We start from the raw sequence: 24,933 nt of genomic DNA on the forward strand, positions 1-24,933 counted from the left end.
CCACATAACACGTGGACAACTTTAGAGGGGGTGGGGGGTACGAAAATGTCCACGCTTGTCCAGGGTGAGGGAGGAGGGGGTTTAAATAATGTTCATGTGGACACATAAAATAAATATTTCTGAAAATACAATATAATCAAAAATGAATGAAATCTGCTCTGCATTTACATCGAATTTCAATCTTGCCGCTCCTTTCGTGTACTCCGTAAAAGACCATATTTTTTCATATCATTGAACTGTTTCGCTGAAATGCGTATTCTGAGGGTAACGCACATGAACTGAGAGTGATGAACTTATTTACATTCCGCCAGGACGAATACACCATCAAAGAATGCTTATAACTAAACGAAATAAAAGTCAGCGATCCAGAACTAACTAACAGAATTAGCCAATATGATAGACGTCGTATTCCACCGGACAATGTCAAATTTCATTCTCTTTAACAGCCCGACCGAAAATGTCATGTTTCCCTAAGGTGCGCTATTTCACCCGTCGTCCTCACCAGATATTGCACCTTCCGGTTATCAATTGTTCGGGTCACTTTTCTTGAGCGCAATAATTTCGACTCATAGAATAGCATAAAAAATAACCTTGCCCAGTTTTTTACATATTTTGGGAGGTTGGGCTTAGATGTTGCGGAAGGATCGATTCAGCAATATCACACACTGTGTAAACTAAGAATAAGAATTGGGCAATCAATAGTTTGAAAAAGAGGACACGCAGAGAAACTCGATGTTTGGAAGTCACATGAATTATTCTAAAGGAAGTTGATTGACTAATTTTCATCAGCAAAGCACAACTAAATCAACCCATTTCTGGAGCAAATAATCACGGGTGATAGAAATAGGAGAATACGATATCGTTCGCAAAATATCATGGGATAAGCAAGACAAACCACTACAAATAATTATCAAAGCCTTGACTTTAAAAAAGGGACGCTGTGTGTACGGTGGAACTGGAAGCGAATCTTCGATCATGAGGAGGTACATAGCCAAATAGTTAATTCATTGTTGTGCGGTTCACAACTGGATAGTTTTCACGAGGCGATTATGGAAGAATCCACCAAAATCGATCAACAAAAAAGTGTCACATAAATCTCTGATGGCGCGCCAAGAAAATAGGGCGATTAGTTGAGAAGCTTTGATGCATCCACGGTATAACCCAGACCCTGCAAACATCTTTGCGATCTATCAAGAAATGATCGAGTTATAAGCGCTCGAAATCTTTGATTTTTTCCTACTTGTTCAGTGCCTAGATTTTCATTTTACCCCCTAATTTCCGGGTTAGACGTAGTTTTACTTCAATTTTTTTTTTCTGAAATCAAACAGAAAAACGCGGATACTTTTTAAATGACCCAATATATTCGAATAATTGTGTGTCTATAAGAGTGATGCTTTGGATTTTTTTTCCTGAACCCTTTTACGGGTAGTGGTAACTATATTGCCACCAACGATTTTATTTTTTTCTCTTCTTTAACAAAAAAATATTACTTAAAGCCTAACTGTTATAGCTAGTTCTGATATCTAGCAACGTGTCTGATATTTTTTTGAGCGCGAAAAAATTAAAAACTTTTCATTTTGTAGTAATTTTCGTGTTAACAACTCCCAATTTAGAGCAGCAAGAGCAAATTTCCCGAAGTCATTGAAAAACAGTCTATTGTTGAAGTTTTCAATACATATGAACTGTTTAGGACCTGCTGAGCCTGATCATGAATTTTATTAATTGTTTTTGTTGAAACTAACATCATAAATTCAAATACACCCATACCTCGCTTTACGGCCTAGATACGTTCCACGAAATTTGCCCGCAAAGCGAAAAGTCGTATAAGGAATCAATTATTACAATCCAAATTCATACAAATTCAATAGGTTCGACTCCAAATTTGTTGAATATGTAACATGATTCATCCAAAATGCATTTTTTTCATTTAAATTAAAAATATATACATAAAAAGTACATTCATTTTTACATAAAATATTAACATAGAACTTCATATTACGTTTAATATGTGTCATAGATCAAAGGATGAATTGAGTTTTTTGAAAACCTAAAAATCATCCAAGAACACGTTTTTCTCAGAATCAATTTTCGACAAAAAACAGTTTTTTCGTGCAATTTGAGAACATTTGGCATAATTTTTTTTTTTGTAAACCCCGATTTCGAATCATGTAAACCCAAGATATCATGCCGACATTCATGCGAAACATTTAGGCCGTAAATCGAAAACGTGCTTTAATTGAAGAGGGCCGTTTTAGCGAAATGCAGTATAAAGAGCGGCCGTATAGCGAGGCATGGGTGTATAATCAAGTATTCACCGCTAGATGTGCAGGTGGCAACTATATTACCACCAATTTTTTTTATGTTTTCAATTGTTTTGTTTATTGAAAAAAATCTTTTGTGTATTTCAGCATGCAAACATGTGGCTGTATTGTACTTTGCGTTGATTACATGCCTAGTTCTCACAGTCCGTTAGACGGTTAAAGCCGGCACGAATTCGGGAACAACCTAAAATTTTCCAAGACATACGAGGTTGAACAGAAAGATCATTGGTTCATGAAGCCAGCGATCATGATGCAGGTTCATTGTTCGTTTGAGCCGCCATTTGTGTGTTAAAGAAACCAACACTACATAATTTAACACGACATTCTTATAACTTGAATAGCATGACCGATATCGATTTTTTTTATCACTGCTGCTTTGTTTCGTGATTTCAATAACCATTTTGTAATGAAGCCCTAAATTTCGTTGTCTGATTTTTTTGAAAACATATACAGCTCAACCAGTTTACGTCGGTTAATAATTGAGTATGATAATAATTATGATAAGAATAATAATAAAGAATTCCCAAGAATAGTGAATCTATTCTAAAAAGTAAATTTTTTATGTGGATTTTAGCGGTGAAAACAATCTGACAACATAAGTGGAATTTGGAAGAAATTATATAGCGATACAAATAACTTTCCGGGGAATGTTGGAAAGCGAATAAATGATTTTTAAATAAACCGTTATTATTAATAAAGCTAACATTTTTATCCATAAAACTATAAAATAGAAAATAAAAGCAATCCCAAAATGAAATTTAAGCAAAGTTCAATTTTATTTTGATTTTTTTTAGAAATAATTGGTGTAATGTCCACGTGGACAACAGGAGGAGGGGTATAGAAAAAGTCCACGTTTGTCCACGGTGGGGGACGGGGGTGTTCAAAAACATGATTTTTCTGTCCACGTGGTATGTTATGGTATATTATGATATAAAGTTAATATCAGACACAATTTTCGTAGAGTATTTTCTCACCACTTGCAGAATAAAAGTGATTTACATTCGCATAGGATACTCATTCGGTTCTGAAAAGTTAATTTTAATTCATAACTTATACTTTAAAATTCATTTTTCCTACTCAAAAACACATCATAATACTCACTTCACAAATACAGGCTGTTCCTTTCAATTTCAGAGATGCCAGTTTTTTTAGTTTGCGAAAATATATGCAATATTGTCTGCAAGCAAATGTTTTTATTTTATGAATAAGATTATATGGGGGGCTCAGAAGGAAAGGGATGTAAGGGACATGTTCGAGTTTCTCTTCATCGACTCTGGTCACTTTGGTTATAACTTAACTGCAAACACATTCCGAGCAGATGAGTTATTCACGAAAGAAAAAGTTGATGAAAATAAAATCGATCAAGTCACCCCTTTCGTTTTGAGCCCCTCATATTTAATTTACAGATCATATTCCCCATATACCTTAAATTAACGCCAGTTTTTTTCTTGCTAGTGATTTTCCAACATCTTCCCATTCCCCAAATTTCATAACGGAATGTGAAGAAACACACAACTTAGACTAAAATGGTTGCCCCGCTTGCTAGCGCTAAAAATAACCGAATTCAGAACATTAAAAAAAATCGTAAAACGCTGTTAAGTTTTATCCACTCTCTCAACATCACATTGTCATTTTACTTTGCGGTTTTGATTTCTATTGCGAAAACTACCGTATTTTTCTATTAAAAATAACATGTATGTTTCCTAGAATTTCTTAAGTTTATAAAATTCAATTGCAATCGTATTAAAATACTAACAAAAACGAAATGTCTGCAAATTTACAGGCACGCTTTCAAATCTGGTAAATCTGGCAACTCAGTGTGGAAGTCCGAGAGATAAAACGTCAACATCATTCATTTATATGAAATGTCACGATATTGATGCTCGAAAATCTGAAAATCCGGATTTCTGCGTCGTCGGCTGTGTTCAGCTGTCATTATGCTCTCAAATGTTATCATATTGACAATCATATTGACCCTGTAAGGTCCGCTTATGGATACCTTACACGATCAAAATTATTGACAATAAGAGTCTTCAATATCGTGACAGCTAGGCTTTCGACATCCGATCTAACCTCAATCAGTATTTTGCCACCTTACACGGTCAATATCGCCCTCAACCCGAAACAACAAAAGTATCCGCGATGACTAGTGGCGACATTCGGGTTTGGGATCCAAACTATGCTCCATCAGATTAGAAGGTTAAAAGGCAATTTTCAATTGGTAAAACTTGAATGAAAATATCTGCTTGGTATTAATTAATCACTTGAAGCGCGTAGTTCTAACCCTAACTTAACCTATTATCTCTGAATCTTCAGATAATCCTACTGAAATGTATTATTATAATATAACGTCAATTTCAGAAATAATGTTTGCATGGGATTTTCTCACCACTTGCAGAAAAAAAAGTGATTTGCATTCACATAGAATACTAATTTGATACGGAAAAACAATTTTCATTCATAATTTACACTTAAGAATTCGTTTTTCCTTCTTAAAAACACATCATAATACTCGCTTCACAAATACAGACTGTTATTTTAGTTTACGAAAATATATGCAAGTTATTATATCTGCAAGCAAATGTTTTTATTCCATAAATAAGACTATGACAGTAGAACCCCGATTATCCGCGAGTGGGTGATCCGCCCTGTGGATTATTTGCAACTGCGAGTTCCATAGTAAATCAATAGGTCTTTCCGGAATTTGTTAGTGAGTAGTAGGCCCATGCTCTTTTGTTGTGGTCATGACTTTTACATTATTTAGCCACAGGTGTGCACGACGTTATAGATGGATAGTTTAATGATTTCTGTATTAATAAAACATAGTTTTTATATTGAAGCATCTTTTTTTGTGTTTGCATCTCTCTTTTAGTCCTTTAATCGGTCATCCGCGATTTTCGTTATTCGCGGTGAGTTTGCCTGACTATTCCGCGGATAATCGGAATTCTACTGTAGCTTAAATTAACACATTATGTTTTTTCATCTGTAATTTTCCCAGATCTTCTCATTCTCCACATTTTATAGCGGAGTGTGAAGAAACACACAACTTAGACTAAAGTGCATTAGTTAGCGCAAAGAATGACCGAGTTCAACGTTAAAAAATTCCTAACACGTTGTTAATTTTCATTCACTTTCTCACCATCACATTGTCAGTTCACTTTGAGGTTTTGATTTGTATCGTGAAAAGTACTGTATTTTGCTATTTGAAGTGAAGTAATTTACATTTAATGCGACATTTCTCTAATTGGACAGACCTGTAATGCTTTCATTTATGATTCCTACAATTTCAGAAGTTTATAAATTTTAATTGCAATCGCAAAAAAGACTAACAAAAATTAAATGTCCGCTTGCAGATCTGGCAACTCAGTCTGGAAGTTCGTAAGGTAAAACGTCAACATCATGCATCCATATGAAATGTCACGATATTGATGCCCGAAAATCAGAAAATCCGGATTTCATATTGTCAATAAAGTTGACCGTGTAAGGTCCGCTTAAAGGAACTACTTTGACAGCAGTATGTTTATCCTGCCGAATGTTGAATACACGAATAATTGAAGTTATCTAAAGCGTCTATACAATATACTCATTTGATAGATTTTCGAATACACTTTGAAATTCAACTAATCTAAATTGTAACTCAACATACAATAGCTCTTCCCCCTTACAAAAATTCAGAAATAAGAACAATAATTCCAAAATATTCATATACATATTTGTTTTCTATTCTTGGCTTCTTCACTCTCTTCGAACGCCTTGATAGGCCAGTTAGCACTACCGATTCAGGCTGATACTTTCTCTTTCTGATTCCATTTATTGTTGATTGATTCTTGTTTCGAACCGACCGAACATCATTTCTCTCATCCATGGTTGGCATTTCGGTTTCATAGGAAGTCGGTATTGGCCAACCAGTTTCGACCAATGTCAACGGCGGCCCGGGCTGACCCGATGTTCCTTGTGTGTCCTTAACGACTCTGACCTGCGTTAGATGAACGATAGTAGTCGTCTCGTTTCCAACCGTGATCTGTGAAAATTTTTTAGAGAATTGTTTTAAAAACCATTTATTAATCCATTTTTCACGTAAATGCGGAATGTTATGCTTGTACCACACGATATCCACAGGCATCTGCGTATGTAAAGGATCATGTTGATGATTGTCATTATTAGATTTAGAAGCATCATCAAGCGCATGAAGTACCAACAATTGCTTATAATTTTCGATCAAATCAATCAACATCTTTGGTGTATAACTAAATATTCTTTTAGGAGGGATACTGCCATGTTATAATTTCTATAATTAAATAGAAAAGGATTAATTTGATCATCTGAGCTTAAATCCAGCATACCAGGCTCTAGCAAAAACTCAAAACAACTGAAATGTATATTTATTCTACTGAATGGTCTCGTAGTAGTGATCCACTTTGAAGTAATGCTTTGCTTTGGAACAATTGCCATACTTGAACAAACATCACAAGCAGCAACAAGATTTTCAATGTCATACAAAACCTGATCCATTACTTGCTGGAAGATAGATGCAGTAGAGAAAGCGCCCTGTAGCAGTCTATTATATGTAAAATATTCTTTAATTGTGTTAAACACCATAAATTTTCGAGAGCGTTCAGACATTGATAGGTGTGTGTACGCTCCCTCTAAATCTAACGCACAAAAAACGCTACTTCCAGCTAATCTAGCAAAAAGATTCTGAGTAACTGGCAATGGATAGGCATTCACTATAATAACCTTGTTAATAAAAACTTTGCAGTCAATTACAAATTTTTTATCATTGTTTTTTTTTGACAACTACAACCACAGGGCATGCCCACTCATTAGTTTGAATAGGAATTATAACGTTATCTTTCCCTAATTTATCTAAACAACTTAAAACCTTCTGCCCTGAAAAATAGGGAACGTCATTCGCCTTCTTAAAAATTCTAATGTCATTATTCATAACCAAATCGGCTTCAAAATTATTTATTTGAACAGAAAAATCCTTCACAAAAACGTCAGAAAACTTTAATTTTATTCCAGCAATTAGTGCGTTGTTTTGTTTTTCTATAATTTAATTGATTGGTATTGAATCACCAAAAAATGTCTCGAGTTGGGAAAAAAATCATCCAACCATGATCTACCCAGCAAAGGAACGAACTGGTGACACAGTCAATAACCAAAAGATTCAATTTCACTTTCTTCTCTCTATATTCAACAATAACTTCAACTTTTCCAGAAACCTTTAACCTGGAACCGTAAATTACAACTAATTGTTTTTAACTTTTCACCAAGGGAGTGTTGAATTTTGAAACAAACAAATTTTCACTCATCACTGATACAGAAGAGCCACTATTAATCTCCATCTTTACAGGATCATTTTCAATAGATACATTTAACAAGCAGGGACCACTAATGTTATTTATAGAAGAAAAAATCATGCACTCCGAGTCAAAATATAAAAGTCACTCAAAATGAGCTGCTTGCTCGAAAATGCTCGAATGTCTGTTTTCAACTTCTCTTAGTTGTCTATAAATCAAATGATACAACTCACCAAACCAACTGCCACACTCATCCGATGCCAAAAGCGAGCACCAACCGATTTTCAGCAAAATTACCTCCGCGATGTCAATGGCAAACACCAGCAAATTTCAAGATCTATAAAAATGATTGCCGCCGGTTAATTTACCGAATGTTTACGAGCGCTTTCTAACTCAAAATAAAAAGAAAAACCACTTTTATTAACTTTTATTAACAAAGAAAACTTTTCTTTCAAATGCACTTTCTTAGAAATAGAAGATTTAGTTGTGTTAATTGTATTCCTTTGTTGAAGAAACAAACGTCCGCGAAAATCAAATGGCGCATTGGTTTACGAAAGCATTTGTCACCACTAAACAATGATCGCACAATACCTTACCAAAAATTTATTTGGTCCACAATTGTTTTGTTATCTTTTACCGTGTTTTATTTTTCCGGATCAAAGTGGCTGATTAGAAAACTGCCGCTGCTTCTTCAAATGGTCGCTGACCGTTTCTCGTTTATCCTCGTCGCCACTAATGTGTTCTGGATCACCGAGGGAAATCCGAGGGAATCTACTAAATGATACTTTGTAAAATTCTTCGGAGTAAAATAAAAAGTCGTGTGACTTGTTTGGGTGTCGAAGTCGGAAAGAAAGTTTATTTCAACAACTTTGACAGCAGTACGTTTATCCCGCCGAATGTTGAATACACGAATTATCTAAAGTGTCTATACAATATACTCATTTGATAGATGTTCGAATACACTCTGAAATTCAACTGGTCTAAATTGTAATTCAATATACAATATTTATGTCATCTTCAGATTTGACCTCCTTGGGAAACTTCCGTTGTGTTTGCTTCATAATAACCCAGTATTTTCAATAGACCTTAGTTCCGGTGCGGTGGAGGAGGTGGTTCATGTCCCTGGGTACGGAAGTGCTAGCTTCCGCTAGCTTCGTACCACTCCAGGACATCTTTTGAATAGTGACACTAAGCTAGATCCGGCCGTAAGACATATAATATTATGGTTAAGCTGAATGTCATTCTAATGTAGTAAAGCTTCTTCCTCCCCCAAGGCTGCGATCCTAATGAGACTCCACTCCAGCCGGTAACAACAAAGTCGTTCAAAACCAGTAAATGTTGAACCGGAACAGATTAGAGAATAAAGGGGTGTATAAAACGATTCCACGGCTGGCACTGAGCAACCTATTGATTCGACATGGTTTTCATACTCGATCGTATTCAGGGGCTCGTCTCATAAAACGTAGTAAAAATGCCGTTTTTCAGACGGATAGGGGATGTTTTATGTGTGGAGCTGAACAGATTAGGTATCCACACTCGCAGCACGCGCGTGGCGAATTGTGGTTTTGAAATCCTCGCACTTAATCAGTTCGAGAGGTTCAGCTGCTCCGCATGCGATCGATGCGTTCCAGTTCCAAAAACCTTGTGATGTGGAATCATCGCTGTCCTGAAGTATCAAATGAAATGTAAATGAATCACATTTATCATGAACATGAACATGAACCCATGAACAAGGAGAAAAATTATAGGGGGTTGTATCCGAGACACTAAAAAGAGCCGATGGTGTGGCTTTGTAGAATCAGCTGAAGTTGGGTTCATGATTCATTCTTCCCCTCACCAAAATGGTGGTTAGATACCCCTCCCCCCACTCTTAGGGGTGGCTGCCATACAAATAAAACACAAATTTCTGCATTACTCGAGAATTAATCAAGTAAATGGGCGAGACGAAGTTTGCCGGGTTAGCTAGTTAACATATAAATAATCTCAACTTTAGGCCCAAAGTTTTTTCAAGGCATGTCAAGAAAATTTCCAACCCGGGAAGATCCTTGACAGATTGGGAATTGAAACCAATATCTAAAAGTGTCTACTTAGAACATGATAGAGATCTGCCACAATTCAGAAATACTCGATATAACCATCCGATAAAAAGATAGTTTACGACAATTCTGAATGAGCTATCCCCATTCCAGTTTCCACTTCAGACCCCACATAAAAATTCCATTAAGTATCAATGTTCTGCCAGTATTCACTTAACATAATGCAGGCTTACCAAACGCGCGCGAGGCTCAGACTTCCGTATACAACGCTCATTTTTTTTACAATAACAAACATTAACATTAACAAAACAAAAAAAAATCATCATCATCAGTACGAACATGCTAGTTAAATCTGTAAATAAATTTTATAAATTTTAATCAATTGGAAACATAAATGAATTATCCAGAAAAAATTGATAAAACCAGTTTACAAAACAGATTTTACGCGTGATATACACATTTTCTTAAACTCTGCCATTGTTGCCGCACGTTTAATTTCTCTGGGCATCGAATTGAAAAAAATTATACCTTTTGCGACCTACTAAACATAAAGTTGGGTGTTCTTGCATCATTCGCGTTTCTTGTATTGTATCTATGGAAATCACTTCCTCTTTCAATTCGATCACACAAATATCGAGGCAGCATATCGTTTAAAATTTTTATGATGAACACCATTGTCAAGTAATAAATTCTTTGCTTCACAGATAGCCTTTGTAGCGCGTCCAACATCAAACTAGAAGAAGTGTATCTACTACATCTTAAAATCAAACGCATTACCTTATTTTGCAAACACTGCAATCCCGTTAATTGTGTATTACCACAGGGTTACCACATTTAAGTCTGTAAAATTTTGTGAAAAAATCTGTACATCTGTATTTCAGCCAAAAAATCTGTATAAAAAATCTGTATCGGAAAGTAAAGGGAAACAAATGAAAGTAAAGGTTTATTTTCACTTTGAATTTATTTTTTTTATTTATGGGTTATGAAAGTCGTGTCAATACAATAAAAAAAGTCATATAAAAGTCTTTCGCCTCTGAATTACATGATGTTTTTACAGGGTTTTGTTGAACTTTGCCTTCGAATTTTCCTTCAACTTTATCTGTGACGCTCCTCCTTGAGCCGATACATAGTTCTTCGCTCTCGAAACAGAGTCCATAATTGTGGGAGCTAACCGATCTCCGGGTTTTGTTTTGATGGCCCTGTAATGCAAAAATATTCGCTCAACACATGCTAATGAATGTCATCAAAAATGACATTTTTGTAAGTGTAAGTGTAAGGCTCAATCGCATAAGCTTTGCGTAGCCACCTAAAATGGTTCACTATGTATTTTTTGCAATCCCCTCAATATTGGTATCAAATGAAATGAGAATACAGTACAGGTCGGACTCGATTATATGTGATTCGATTATATACAATTTTGGACTCGCTTATATTCAATTTGGAAAAAAAATATTTTTTTTTTATATTTCAAATATGGCTTATTTCATGAAGAAATGTAACCTTTCAACGTTAAGGTGAAGTTTAAGTGGCTATTACATGTACAGTGGGGTAAAAATCGTGATTTTTGAAGATTTTGCTTGAATTTTCACCAGGAACTGTTTATATCGATATTGCAGCCAAATAAAGAAAGATAGAAGTTGTGCGTCAAAGAACAAATTGTGGAGCGGTTAAAGAACTTCATTTTAATTGATAGAAACAATCAAGTTTAAAATAAATTTTTAGGATAAAATTAATAATAACACATTAAAAAATATTAACTTTTAAGTGTTTCACTTCCAAAATGTTATTGAAATTCATTAATTTAGTTGTTCTACTACTATATCCTGTACTAATTTTTCTCATCTTTCAAATGAAAGAATCGTCTTCCGTAGCGTACTTTTTAATGTAGAACCAGTTTGAAGCAACAGAGTCCGAAGCAAAAAAAAAAGTTCTGTAACTCTGTCATTGTTGAAATTCGAACATATGCGTAGGAGGATTTTTTTCATTAAATATGATCATCTATCAACTCCTGAGAGAATCTGGATAAATTATTTTTTTTCATGTGAGAAAGGTGTTTTCTGACTTTAAGGGGATGGATCAAAAATCAAATTCCTCTTTTATTTTCAAAAAACAAAAAATACATGCAAAAAAAACAAATGGAGAAAAAAAAATTGTTTTGACTCGATTATCCGGAGTGAAAAAAAAAATCAATACTCCGGATAATCGAGTCCAACCTGTAGTTGTTTCAATTGATTCGAATTTCGTACATTGAGCCAATCAATATTAAAATCACCAGCAATTACATTCAATTTGCTGCAATCAATAATATTTTCCCACCAGTTCTCCAAAATTTCAATAAATCGCTGGTCGCTGGAACTAGGCGAATGGCATACAATCCCATAATTTCCCATCTGCATGCCCCTTTCAACTGAAATAGCCAAGATCCAAATATTTTCAACAGCTTCGTTTAACCGAATGTTGAAATTAACTGATTCTCTTGCATAAATTACAACACCTCCTGTGTGTTTGGAGTGCGACAAGCAAAAGAAACTTTATAACCCGGTATGCTGTACTGGTCAAATAATTCTTCATTAACTATGTGAGTTTCAGAAAGAAAAACCATCTGAGGACGCATGTTTTCTGCAAGTAATCGCATTTCTGCGTAATTTGTAGAAAACCCAACTATATTCAAATAGACAGTGTTTGCCAAATGATCCACTCATTGAAAAAATCGCTTTCGTTCGTTCAAATATGATCTTTCAGGAAACATTTCCCCCAGCGGTATTCTATTGTTGTTATGTGCTGCAAATCACGACACAAAAGAGAACGAGACAACTCTGCATCGGCTCGCACTTCATTGCACACCAGCATGCAAGCAAAGCTATCATATACGCTTTCGGTGCAGAAAGCTTATTTTCTTCTTTGCCTCTAACATATGCATACCGACCTCTCCATGCATCATGAAACAGCAGGATCGTACGGACAACGCAAAGCGAAAGATTCATATTCAGCTAATGTAGCAGATCCTGATTTTTAAGTCTCAGAGAGTGCAAACTATATGATTATTTAGCTCGATAGAGGCTACGGGAAGGGTAGTCAGATTATATTTTCCATTTTTAACGCCTCTATCCCTTGAAATGTGTATATTCATATAGACCGCATAGTTTTACTAGCAACACCGCTCCAGTGAGAAGCAAAAACTCTCGCGTTTTATCTCTTTTCCCATTCGCTGCTCTCCGCAAATGGTGACGTAATGATGACGTAATTTTTCTTGTATCATTTATTGCTTTGCACTTGTCTGTGCAGTGGGTTTCGCTATAGTAAAATGGGACGATATATGCGGTTCAAACTTGTATGCAGGCTTCAAAAATGGTATGCGATGTTTGATACAGATCGGATATGCAATCAACAGTCTTCGTTCCTCTCTCAGTTTAATCACTAAATATTACACAAGTGATTACTGACATTCATACAAGTATCTGAATGATCCTCTCATATTTGGTTATATGTTCGTGAGAGTTTACTTGCATGACACATTGTGTATCATTCGATTTTGATCGAAATCCAAACACTGCAAATAGATTATTGCTAACTTACTTTCACATGTAGACTTCCGAAATTGCTATTTAATATGAAAAATGTTCCTTTTTTGCTTCTCCAGCAGTCTCCGATACACAGGACACTGTGTACTATAAGCTGGATGATTTTCATCCAAATTCATTTTTGTTCCTTATTAACTTTCAAGCAATTTATACATTTCCATTCTGTTGATGAACACTCAGATGTTTTATGTTCTCCATTACATCTTGAACATGTTTGTTCTTTTTTGCAGTCTGTGCTCTTATGCCCAAATTCTCCACATTAAAAATATCGCAAAACATTAAAGGCCTTAATCACATTACATTTATCCCACCCAACGCTCACTTTACCAGCAGTCATTAGGTGGCCATAAGTGTCATGATCAACTTCAATAATTGTGTTATATTTATTATATTTCAAGCGTGGATTTTCGTACATAGCAATAATCTTAACATCAGTGATAGCAATGTTATCATTCTGACTCTTTAAATAATCGATGAAAACCTCAGAGGAATATCGATCACTCATGCCAATAATTTTCAATTTTGGTTTGATTGGTTTTGGTATGAAAGTATTAAACCTCTCTCCAAGATTGCTTTCAATTCCTTGTTTCACATTTTCCATATTATCCCCTGCCGCACATTCAACAAATGAAAATTAATAGCATTTTTTCAAAAAAAAAATTTGAAAAATGGGTGGGTTATATCTATGATATAACCGCAAGGTTGACGTGGGACTATCTTAGCTTAGTAACCATTTGTATGTATTGATTGCAGTTTGCATGTATTTGCAATGGCGATTTCCCCAGACACCTTGGTTTAGAAGTCTTTATAGGTAATCAGATTTCAGTCGGAACAAAAATACTCCCGACCTGCATGAATTTGCAATCCCAATTTCCCTGGACACCTTGTTTCTGAAGCCTGTGTTGGGGAAACATATTTTAGTCGGAACAAATTGCCCTCGACTTGCATGTATTAGCAATGCCAATTTTCCCTCGCTCCATGGATTTGAAGTCTGTGGTAGGAAAACACATTTCAGTCGGAACAAAAATGCCCCCGAATTGCATGTATTAGCAATGCTAACTTTCCCACGCTCCTTGGACTTGAAGTCTGCATTAGGGAAACGCATTTCGGTGGGAACAAAAGCTGCCCCTACTTTCATGTATTTGCAATGTCGATTTCGCCAATGCTGCTTGGTTTTGAAGTCTGTGTTAGGGAACATATTTCGGAGAGAACAAAAGTCCCCCTACTTTCATGTATTTTCAATTCCGATTTCCCTAACGCTGCTTGGTTTTGAAGTCTGTGTTGGGGAAACCGTAAATCGGGCCAATCAAAACGAGGCAGTTAGGGCGTTTAGATAACGCTTAACATTTTACAGTTATTCAATTATTTATCTAATGAAAAATGACATTTTATTAATTGCGATAAATGCGTAGAAATATTCCCTATCAATTGATGCAAACATCTTTCCGATCCAGTAGAAAATGTTCGAGTTATAAGCATTCGAAATCTTGCATTTTTTCCTGCATGTTCAGTGTTTATGTTTTCATTTTACCCCCCATATATTCCGGTTAGACGTAGTCCCACGTCAAAAGTTGTTGTTCGAAAATGTGCCTATCTTTCGATGTATGGGGGACTTTTTGGAAATTCTAAGGGCTATTTATATCTATTTTTTTCAGAATTTCGAAAACACATATTTTCGTGAAAAATTAATTTTAATTTTCAAAATACTTTTTCTTCAATGAAAATTTTTTCCAAAAATTTGTTTGATATTTTTTTTATGAAAACCTACATTTCATTTCCTGACCAACTTTTTGTAGATCTCATAATTTTTAAATTACTTCTTCTTCTTCTTGAATGGCGTTAACGTTCGCTGTGGAACTTTTGCCGTCTCAACGTATGCATTAATTAGCGTCATTTATTAATACTTATTTGAGATTTCTTAAGCCAAATAACACGCTTTGAATGTATTCCGAGTAGGGATTGTTAACCGGTTTTACCGGTAATATCGGGTCATTTTCCATTTCCGAATTACCGCTAATTTTACAATCAATAACCGGCAATTTTGGTAATTTTTTTACGCCATGAATAATGTTTGCCTTTATGGCGCTTTGAAATATTACTCGAGAATCAAATAAGATCTACGACTTCCGATTTACGACCTATGAACTTCAGTTCAAAAAATCGCTGTTCGGTCTGAAAACGAAACACAAGATTCAGCTTCAACGATGAAGAACTAACAGCGATAAAGAAATTGGTTGATGCCCTCGAACCAGTTCTTGTCGCTGTTGAACTGCTATTGCGGAAGAAATGCACCCTTTATGAAGCTGACGTCAGATTGCAATTTATGCTGGAATAGATATCGGAGCAACTATAGCAAATTTCGAAGCCGCTGCTCGGAGCCCCGATTGGAAGGATTGCAGAAAGACGTTTCGTATATGCAGAGTTGTTTCATAAAATATAGTCATAATCATAGAACAACATTTTTTTTTTCATTTATTAATTTATTAGGCTCATTTGCATTTTAGCTGTAACAGAGCCGGGTTTTAATCGTGTACATGTACATATGTTTATGTTTCTATAAATTGTAAATTACACAGTAGATAGTAGTAGCCATTTGGGCGTTGAGTTTTCTGTTCCATTACATTATGGTAAATTACACAGTAGTAGCCATTTAGGCGTAAGGGTATTCTTTCTGTTCTTCCATTGTTCAGCAGACCGGACAGCGGAGACAGTTGATATTGATCATTGTTGGGTTATTTATAGAACAGCAGCCCGATGTTTCTTGCAGAGCAGAGCAGTTGTATGGATGAATCGATCTTTGTTCCACCGTGGATCGATTTCCATCGCTGATGATGGTTGCGTAGTTATTCTATAGCAACACAAAGATGGTCAATTGAGGGTCCTGAGTTTGAACTTACGATCGATCGCTTGGTAAGCGAACGCGTAACCAAGTGGCTACGAAGACCCCCTTAGAGAACAACATTGATGAACGAGAAATTAGAAATTTCTGAAATTAAATATTGAATTATGAATAATAGAACTATGCTCTATTTTGCAGTCGGGTGAAAGCTGTAATTCATCGAGCTTTTTGGTTTACTTGTTGCATTTCTGATGCATTGCTTTGGGAGAAAAATCCCAATTTTCGTTTCAAAATATGCAATTTATGCGATTTAATTTACATAATAGGGGTCAATATTTCTGACAGATAGTTCTTATACCTATTGGTAATTGAGAAATATAATAATCATATTGGATGTATTTTTATAAAAAAAAATAATGGAAAATAAATGTTTTGAATCTTCAGAGGTGCAATTTAAAAAAAAATCAACGATATCGCTTGATGAGATTAAAAAAAAATAAAAAATAAAAATAAAATATTATTTATCAATGATTTAGTAACCGATAATTATTTTTATTTTAAAGAACAATTTATTATTGAGTTTTAATTAGTATGACCATTTTTTCCTTTAATTATCCATCCTGTACTCGAGCATACGATCTCACAGACCGGGAATCAATAATTCTGTTCTGAAAAGGGTGAATTAAATGACTATTAAAACTAGAAGATGCGAAAAAAAAATATTTTCTGGAGTTTGAAGATGCAATTATATATATATTTTTACTTTAATTAGATACCATCGAGTCTAGAAAAACACAATAGCAAAATTACAGTCTGTGACACCGTGCGCGAATATACGAGTTATGATTTTGCGCGCGAGTACAGGAGAGTTAAAACTAGAGATGAAACGGACAACCGGTAGCTATCCGGCCAATATTTGACCGGATATTACAAAAAAAATCTTATTAACTTAAGATAAATCATAAGACAATAAACAAAAAAAAATCTTTCACAAGTAAATAAGGTGTAATTACTAACATTTCATGTTGTTATTAATGTGTTATAATTTTATTATATATTATCAACTCATAGCAGTATTAACTCTATACCAGTACTCAAAATTAACCAGTGGTAAATTATGATGAATAATGATTATGATAAAATAATGAATTCCCAGCAGAACACCGAAGTGAGATTGGTGTTCTTTGGGCGGTCTCGTCTCTGTCCAGAAACTTTTCTGATGCAACAACATGCAAAATTACCTCGAATATATAAAAGCTTTAATAACAATATAAAAGCTATAATAAAATATATAAAAGCGAATTACTTCAACCGCAGGTCGCCGGTCATAATAATTTAGATTTGATTTGTAGTGAAGTAAATGTATCCCCTCTCAGGTTACCATCTCTGAAGACAACTCTAAGTACAACTTATAAAAATCTCAATATTATGATATAAAATCATTATTAAGGAAAAAATACTGTTCCAGATTCCTTGTTGAAAACTTGATATACTATTGAATAGGATATTTATTCTAAACGAAAAATTATATATGGCCATGTTCGGTCGTGTTGTGTGGCACGTGGCGCCGTCCTGCTGAAACCACATGTCATCCGTATCCATATCTTCAATTTGTGGCAAAAAAAAATCGGTTAACATGCGGCCATAGCGCTCACCATTCACAGTTACCGTCTCGCTGTCCTCATTTTCAAAGAAATACGGCCCGATGACTCCACCAGACCATAATGCGCACCAAACAGTGACTTTCGGCGGATGCAATGGCCTCTCAACAATCACGTGTGGATTTTCTGAGCCCCATATACGGAAATTTTGGGTGTTCACATAGCCACCGAGCTCGAAATGTGCCTCATCGCTGAAGAAAATTTGATGCGAAAATTCAGCATTTTGCTGCTGTTGTTCGTTCACCCAATCGACGTATGCCCGACGCATTCCATGGTCACCACGCTCTAATTTTTGTACCAGTTGGACTTTATATGGATTCAGGTGCAAGTCCAAATGCAAAATTCGCCACAATGATGTGTTTGACAAGCCCAATTGCTGAGCACGCCGTGGAATCGAAACATTCGGGTCATCCTCCACACTGACAGCAACAGCAGCAATATTTTCGGCCGAACGCACATTACGATGATGTACAGGTTTCACAATATCCGCTACGGATCCAGTTTGTTTGAATTTACGCACTACATTAGCAATTGTGTGCTCTGTAGGCCGTCCATGACGACCAAAATCCGTCCGTAATGCTCGAAAAACATTTGCCGGTTTTTCATCATTTTTATAGTATAATTTAACAAAATTAACACGTTGTGCGATGCTAAAACGATCCATATTGTTAAATGGCAGACATTCAACTAACGATATGACGCTTTGGTTTACAGCTATGTCAAACGGTTGTCAGCGCAGGGCTGTATACTTTCGGAAGCCCGAAATGGAAAACCCTGTATTTTGGCAATGTAAACTGCTGGTTTGCCGATTGTATTGTCGATTCGCAGAGCTCATAGGTAATGTGCTTCCGAATTTCTGTCTCTCGTTTGGTTTTAAGAACATATACGTAAATGAGACACTTGAATCGTTCTTCTGTCAACTTTGAAAACTTGAAGTCGACAACGACTTTGTTTACCTTGCAAGAATAGGTCTAGTCTTTATCACTATCATCCTTAGTGGTCTAGTTTGAAATTTTCAAATTGTCGCACCGAACAGCGACTTTAGTTTTGGAAGAATAAAACTGTCGTACCGCTCGTGATCGAATGGGCTAAATTTTCACAGAAATAGTCGCACTTTCGCCATTTTAGTAGAGAGACAGTCCAGGGAGTTCAACATCGTTTCGCTACTGGATATATTACTAATGGTTAGCTGAGTATTGGCCAGTTGCTGAGAGTTGTTCCGCACCGGCGCCTGTTGATTGTTCGGGGTCTGCACCTGGGCACGGTATCCACCCTGTAAAATATCTTTAAGTCTATAAAAGATTGCTTTTTCTGGGACAAATGAGCTATTTTCATACACTGAAACTTCGACAAAACCGTACCGCGATATCTAAGAGCTACATTGCATCACTACGTGAATGAACAATAATACAAAAAAAAGTTCTTTACTTATAGATGATTGAACTTTTAAGTGCATTGTCATTCCCAGGGAACAACAACGCCTTCTCAACGTGATATAACTTCTGTAAATTGTTTATTAGCACTTACTGAGATTTTTGTACAATAGCTTGAGTGTATTTGAATCCGACAGTTAAAGATACTCGTATATCACAATCCATGGAAACTCGCATCTTTAAAAATAATCTCGGCGATTTCGGCGACTATCGAAATCGAACCCTAAGCTCTCACCATGAAATGTTTGATTAGCACTTACGCGAGAGAACTATGAACATCCTGTTGAAAGCTTCAGTCTGCCTGTAGTTCTGAAATAAATGCGACACGGTGGATTGTCTTAGTGAAAGAGTATCTTTTCATCTTCATTTTTTTAGCAACGTTTCTCTCCTAAGCCAATGAGCATCGCAGCATCTCAACATATATCTTACCTTTTCCAGGCTCCATCAAGCCACGCACTTCGGTAGGATCTCACGCTCTGCCATCGCCGGACAGTATCATCGAACGGCTGCAACGTTCGATACCGGTGGATGCCGTGCATCCTCATGTAACCGCAATGCTACCAGCGTGGGGTCAGCTGCTGGCCTACGATCTGGTGCAGATACTTTCGCCACATTCCAGCTTCCGGTGCTGCCGAAACAATACCTCCTCCAATGTAGCAACCGACGAAATAATCCAGTGCTTCGTCCGCATGGGTGACGGATGCAAGGAATACAAACGCTCGATACCCTCGCATGACCCGGCAACTTGCACGTTCGAGCATCGCAACCAAATGAACGCAGCCTCTGGATTTTTGGACGGTTCGGGACTGTACGGAACGACCGAGAAGGAAATTCTTGCTCTGAGAACGTTCACCGCCGGAAAGGTCGATATCAAAGCCTGCCTGAGATGTAACGAGCCGGGAGCCATCGGAGCGCTGCATACGATCCTGCTGAAGGAGCACAACCGAATCGCGGATGAACTGTCGAAGTTGAACGCGGACTGGAGTGACACTACACTGTTCTACGAGACTCGGCGGACGGTGATCGCGCAGGTGCAACACATCACCTACAACGAATTTCTTCCGATCGTGCTCGGAAGTCAGATCTCCAACAGTCCCGATATAAGGTACAGTAAAACAAATTGAAATGAAGTTTCTTATGAATTATATTGAATCATTATCATCTACCAACAGACTGGAGAACGGCAAACACTACAGTGGCTACTCATCGGCGAATCGTGGTGGCGTGTTCAATGAAGTCGCGGTCGGTGCTGTTCCAGCCTTCCTCACGATGCTTCCACCCGATATGTACAACGAATCGGCATCGGCTGAAATTCTCATTTCCAGCCCTGCCATGCAACAAACTTTCATCCCGGATCATGCCTCCTTCAACGATGAATGGACACCGATTGCTCTAGCTATCCAGCGTGGACGCGATCATGGTATACCATCGTACCACAAGGCTCTCAATCTATGTGAAAAACGTTTCGGAATCCCGTATGGGTCTAAGCTGACCTTCGATGATATGGAATACTTTGGGCTCTCGCCGATCAAGAGGAAAACGCTGGAGAATATCTATCAGTAAGTCTAACCGAATTCAACGGAAGGTATCAAATGTGCAATTGCTGTGTTTGTTTATTTCAGAGACGCTGAAGATATCGACCTTCTGGTTGGAAGCCTCTCGGAAACCCCCACACTAGGCACAGTCTTCGGACCAACGCTAACATGTCTTTTCGCCATCCAGTTCGCTAACCTCCGCAGTAGTGATCGTTTCTGGTACGAGAACGATCTACCCCCCTCGTCCTTAAGTTTACCCCAGCTTCAAGCCATCCGTCGGGTGACACTTTCGGGTCTACTCTGCGAGGCCAAGGGAGTCGTCAGAGCTCAACCGAAGGCGTTCATTCGCGAAGATCCATATTTGAATGCACGCCTGAACTGCGATCAACTATCGGGGCTTGATGTGACCGCATGGCGTACCGAAACCACGGAGGTTGTTGATGAAGTTCTTGATGAACAGAAGACATCACCCCCGGAGATCGCTGATCTGGATGCGGGCGTGATCCAGCAGGCCATCGAGAAAGCAAGAGGTCAATTGAACGAACGCAAAAGGTTTGAGTACGAGTCCTGGAAGAATAGTAAGTGAATTTAGGTAAAGTTGGCTGACGCCACTATTGTAAACCGATTGTTTGTTGCAGAGGGAGGGATTGACGCCAAGTCCCCAGCTGGAACAGCTGCCTCATTCAGCAAGGCCAACAAGAATGCACTAATCATTGCGAACACTTCATTGCTGTATGAGCTGGCATCGAACGAAATTTTGAGCACATTGCACTCGTAAGTTTGATTCGATACCATGGATTGTATTTGTTTTGACAAAATTTGTATTTCAGTATTCGTCGTCGTAAACGCCAGACCTTCGATAACAATCTTGGACTTTTTGGAGGAGACGATTTCAACAACGCTCTCCAGACCATTGACGTTAATCAATTTATCACCGGATCGATTTCTCCGATAAACCTTGAGCCACAATGCGAAAACTTGGATGCTCCATGTGATACCGTGACACCTTTCCGTACACTCACCGGCCATTGCAATAATCTCCGCAGTCCAAACCTTGGACAATCCCTAACCGTATTCGCCCGTCTACTGCCCCCAGTATATGACGATGGAATCTCACAACCCCGCACTATCGCTGTTTCCGGAAGTCCTCTCCCAAATCCGCGAACAATTTCTTCGCTGATTCATCCAGATATTTCCAATCTTCACACACGCTACTCGCTGGTGGTGATGCAATACGCCCAATTCCTAGATCACGATCTAACCATGACGCCCATCCACAAAGGATTCCACGAATCCATCCCAAGCTGTCGGTCATGTGATTCCCCTCGCACTGTTCATCCAGAGTGTAACCCCTTCCCAGTACCGCCTCGCGATCACTACTACCCAGAACTTAACGTGACCAGCGGTGAACGTCTTTGCTTCCCATTTATGCGATCGCTTCCAGGTCAGCAAACTCTCGGACCACGTGAACAGATCAATCAGAACACTGCCTTCCTCGACGCCTCCCAAATATATGGTGAAAACGGTTGCGTTGGTAAGTCGCTGCGAGGCTTCTCCGGACGTTTGAACTCCACCATTCACCCGCTTCGGGGAAAAGAACTGTTGCCGCAAACCCCCATCCATCCGGAGTGTAAATCCCCAAGTGGTTACTGTTTCGCTGCCGGAGACGGTCGTGCCTCTGAACAGCCAGGTCTAACTACCATTCATACCATATTCATGCGGGAACACAACCGCATCGTTGAGGGACTACGTGGCGTGAACCCACACTGGAATGGAGATCAGCTTTACGAGAATGCCCGGCGTATTGTTATCGCCCAAAACCAGCACATCACTTACAACGAGTTCCTCCCGCGTATCCTCAGCTGGAATGCTGTCAACTTGTATGGTCTTAAACTGTTGCCCCAGGGTTATTACAAAGACTACAATCCAACCTGCAATCCAGCGATTGTAACCGAGTTTGCATCTGCTGCCTTCCGTATCGGGCACTCGCTACTCCGTCCGCACATTCCCCGTCTGAGTGCGCAGCACCAACCAATTGATCCCCCAATTCTGCTGCGAGATGGATTCTTCAAGATGGACATCTTCGTCCAGCAGCCAGGACTTATCGACGAGATCGCTCGTGGGTTGGTGGCTACCCCAATGGAGACCCTCGATCAGTTCATCACCGGCGAGGTCACAAATCACCTATTCGAAGACCGACGCATTCCGTTCTCGGGAATTGATTTGGTGGCACTGAACATACAACGGGCGCGTGATCACGGAATTCCATCGTACAACAACTATCGCGCCCTCTGCAATCTGAAACGGGCCCAAACATGGGACGATCTTAGCCGAGAAATGCCTCCCGAGGTGATCTCCCGTCTGAAGCGTATCTATGCCAGTGTAGACGATATTGATCTATTCCCCGGTGGTATGTCCGAAAGACCCTTGCAGGGTGGCCTCGTGGGTCCAACGTTTGCCTGCATCATTGCTATCCAGTTCAGGCAGCTGAGGAAGTGCGATCGTCATTGGTGAGTTCAATTGATACGTTCGTATTGTTGTTATCTTCATATTTTGAGTATGTAACAGGTATGAAAACGATGATCCAGTTGTCAAGTTCACGGAGGCGCAGTTGGCAGAAATCCGGAAGACCACGCTATCCAAGATATTCTGCGAGAACCTCGATATCCAGGGTGATATGCAGCGAGCTGCCTTCGATCTTCCCAGCAATTTCCTGTAAGGAACCAATCCTCAAAATGTTTTTGCGAATCAAACCTGAGTGTTCCCTTTTTCCGTAGGAATCCACGAATCCCATGTAACTCAATGCAACAGATCGATCTCAGTGCTTGGCGGGAGAACATTGTCCAGGGCTGCCATATCGGAGGCAAACAGGTCAATGTTGGTGAATCGGCCTTCCCCTCACCGTGCACAAGCTGTATTTGCACAAATGAAGGCGTAAGTGAAGAACCCATGAGGGGATCAAATCCCTAGAGCAAAGATTCAATTTCGTATTTTTTATTCCAGCCCCAGTGTGCATCCCTCCGCATCACCGACTGCGCCCAGCTGGCCCGCGAGTGGCCCCGGGATGTGATCCTGCGGGATGACATCTGTAGCGCCCAGTGCGGGCTGGTGCTGCAAAACGGTGCCCCCCAGGGACGTCAGCTCCCGCTGAACCTCAGAACGCCTCCCCAGCGAATCGCTCGTTCGCGTACCATCCAGCAGCAGACCTCCAGCCCGATCAGCTTCCAGGGCTTCCAGTTTCCCGATCTGACGCAGTTCATCGGTTAAACGAACCTCAAATGACTACGATACTGTAGTGTTGTGTTGTAAATATTGAGCGGCCATATTACCAACTCTTTTTTTGTTTATTCTGTTTTATTTTCCTTCAAACTGCCTTTTTCGTTGCTTTGACGCGTTTCTCTCAAAGCGATAGTTACAGCGATCTACTTTATATTTTCTGTGTAAATATTAGAGTAGTGTAAGCGAATGAAATGGGAAAGAATACCGAAATTTTCACGTTCTTTAATTTATCTATAATATTCCATTTGATTTTAACAATGAAACAAATTCTTGCATGTGCTCAACGACGTGCGGCATGTTATGTATAAACTTTATCCCAAACCCAAAACATGGGAAAAATATCTTGTTAACTCGTAGGTAGACGTAAAGATGCAGACTTGCGAGAAGTCTAGTAAAAAAAAGCAGGCGGAAGAAATGCAATGGAATAAATGCGAACAAAACTAGTGATATAAACATATGTAACGATAAGTGTTTAGGCAACCTTAGTTCAAACCAGAAATTTTAATATTTTTATGAAAATATCCATACTAGATTCTTACTATCCTGTAGCATAGCGTTCAATGAAAAGTTGATTAATAAAGTGTATTTATAGAAATTAAAATAATGCTCCGATACACTCATTATTATTAAACACTTTCGAGAGAACAACCTCAACTGGAATGTCAAGCGAAGTTTGATTGAAACGATCGATTTCCTGTAAAAATTGTACTCGTGAACAAATGCAACACTTTCTTTTAAGCATAACTTCTTTTTGCACAGGTTAAAAAAAGATCAAATTTTGGGTGAAATTAGTTTACAGTGTAATGTTTACATGTGCAAACTTTCGCCACAATCTGTCAAGTGGTTATCGAGATGGTTTCCAAGCAAGAAATGCTTCGACAAAAAAATATGAGCGCGGTTGTGGAAAATCCAGGCCAAAAGCGAAGATAACCAACACCGTGAAGA

General features: G+C 38.2%; 1 protein-coding gene and 1 long non-coding RNA gene across 7 annotated transcripts in view; one reads left to right on the forward strand and one right to left on the reverse strand.

Moving 5' to 3' along the window:
* The window catches only part of LOC129780208 (uncharacterized), a 141,704-nt gene extending 117,104 nt beyond the window's left edge, over positions 1–24,600 (forward strand). For all 6 annotated transcript variants that reach the window (XM_055788234.1, XM_055788236.1, XM_055788235.1 and 3 more), the window contains exons 4-11: positions 19,613–20,279; positions 20,347–20,733; positions 20,797–21,287; positions 21,348–21,483; positions 21,540–23,219; positions 23,278–23,424; positions 23,487–23,643; positions 23,713–24,600. In XM_055788234.1, the coding sequence (XP_055644209.1) occupies positions 19,613–20,279; positions 20,347–20,733; positions 20,797–21,287; positions 21,348–21,483; positions 21,540–23,219; positions 23,278–23,424; positions 23,487–23,643; positions 23,713–23,976 (3,929 nt within the window). In that variant the 3' untranslated portion in view covers positions 23,977–24,600. The remainder of the gene's footprint in view (positions 1–19,612; positions 20,280–20,346; positions 20,734–20,796; positions 21,288–21,347; positions 21,484–21,539; positions 23,220–23,277; positions 23,425–23,486; positions 23,644–23,712) is intronic.
* The window catches only part of LOC129780212 (uncharacterized), a 50,237-nt gene continuing 36,016 nt past the window's right edge, over positions 10,713–24,933 (reverse strand). Inside the window, exon 3 of the long non-coding RNA XR_008743867.1 lies at positions 10,713–10,859. This is a non-coding gene — a long non-coding RNA (uncharacterized LOC129780212). The remainder of the gene's footprint in view (positions 10,860–24,933) is intronic.

Source organism: Toxorhynchites rutilus, chromosome 3, assembly GCF_029784135.1.
Source record: "Toxorhynchites rutilus septentrionalis strain SRP chromosome 3, ASM2978413v1, whole genome shotgun sequence".
Classification (NCBI taxonomy): domain Eukaryota; kingdom Metazoa; phylum Arthropoda; class Insecta; order Diptera; family Culicidae; genus Toxorhynchites; species Toxorhynchites rutilus.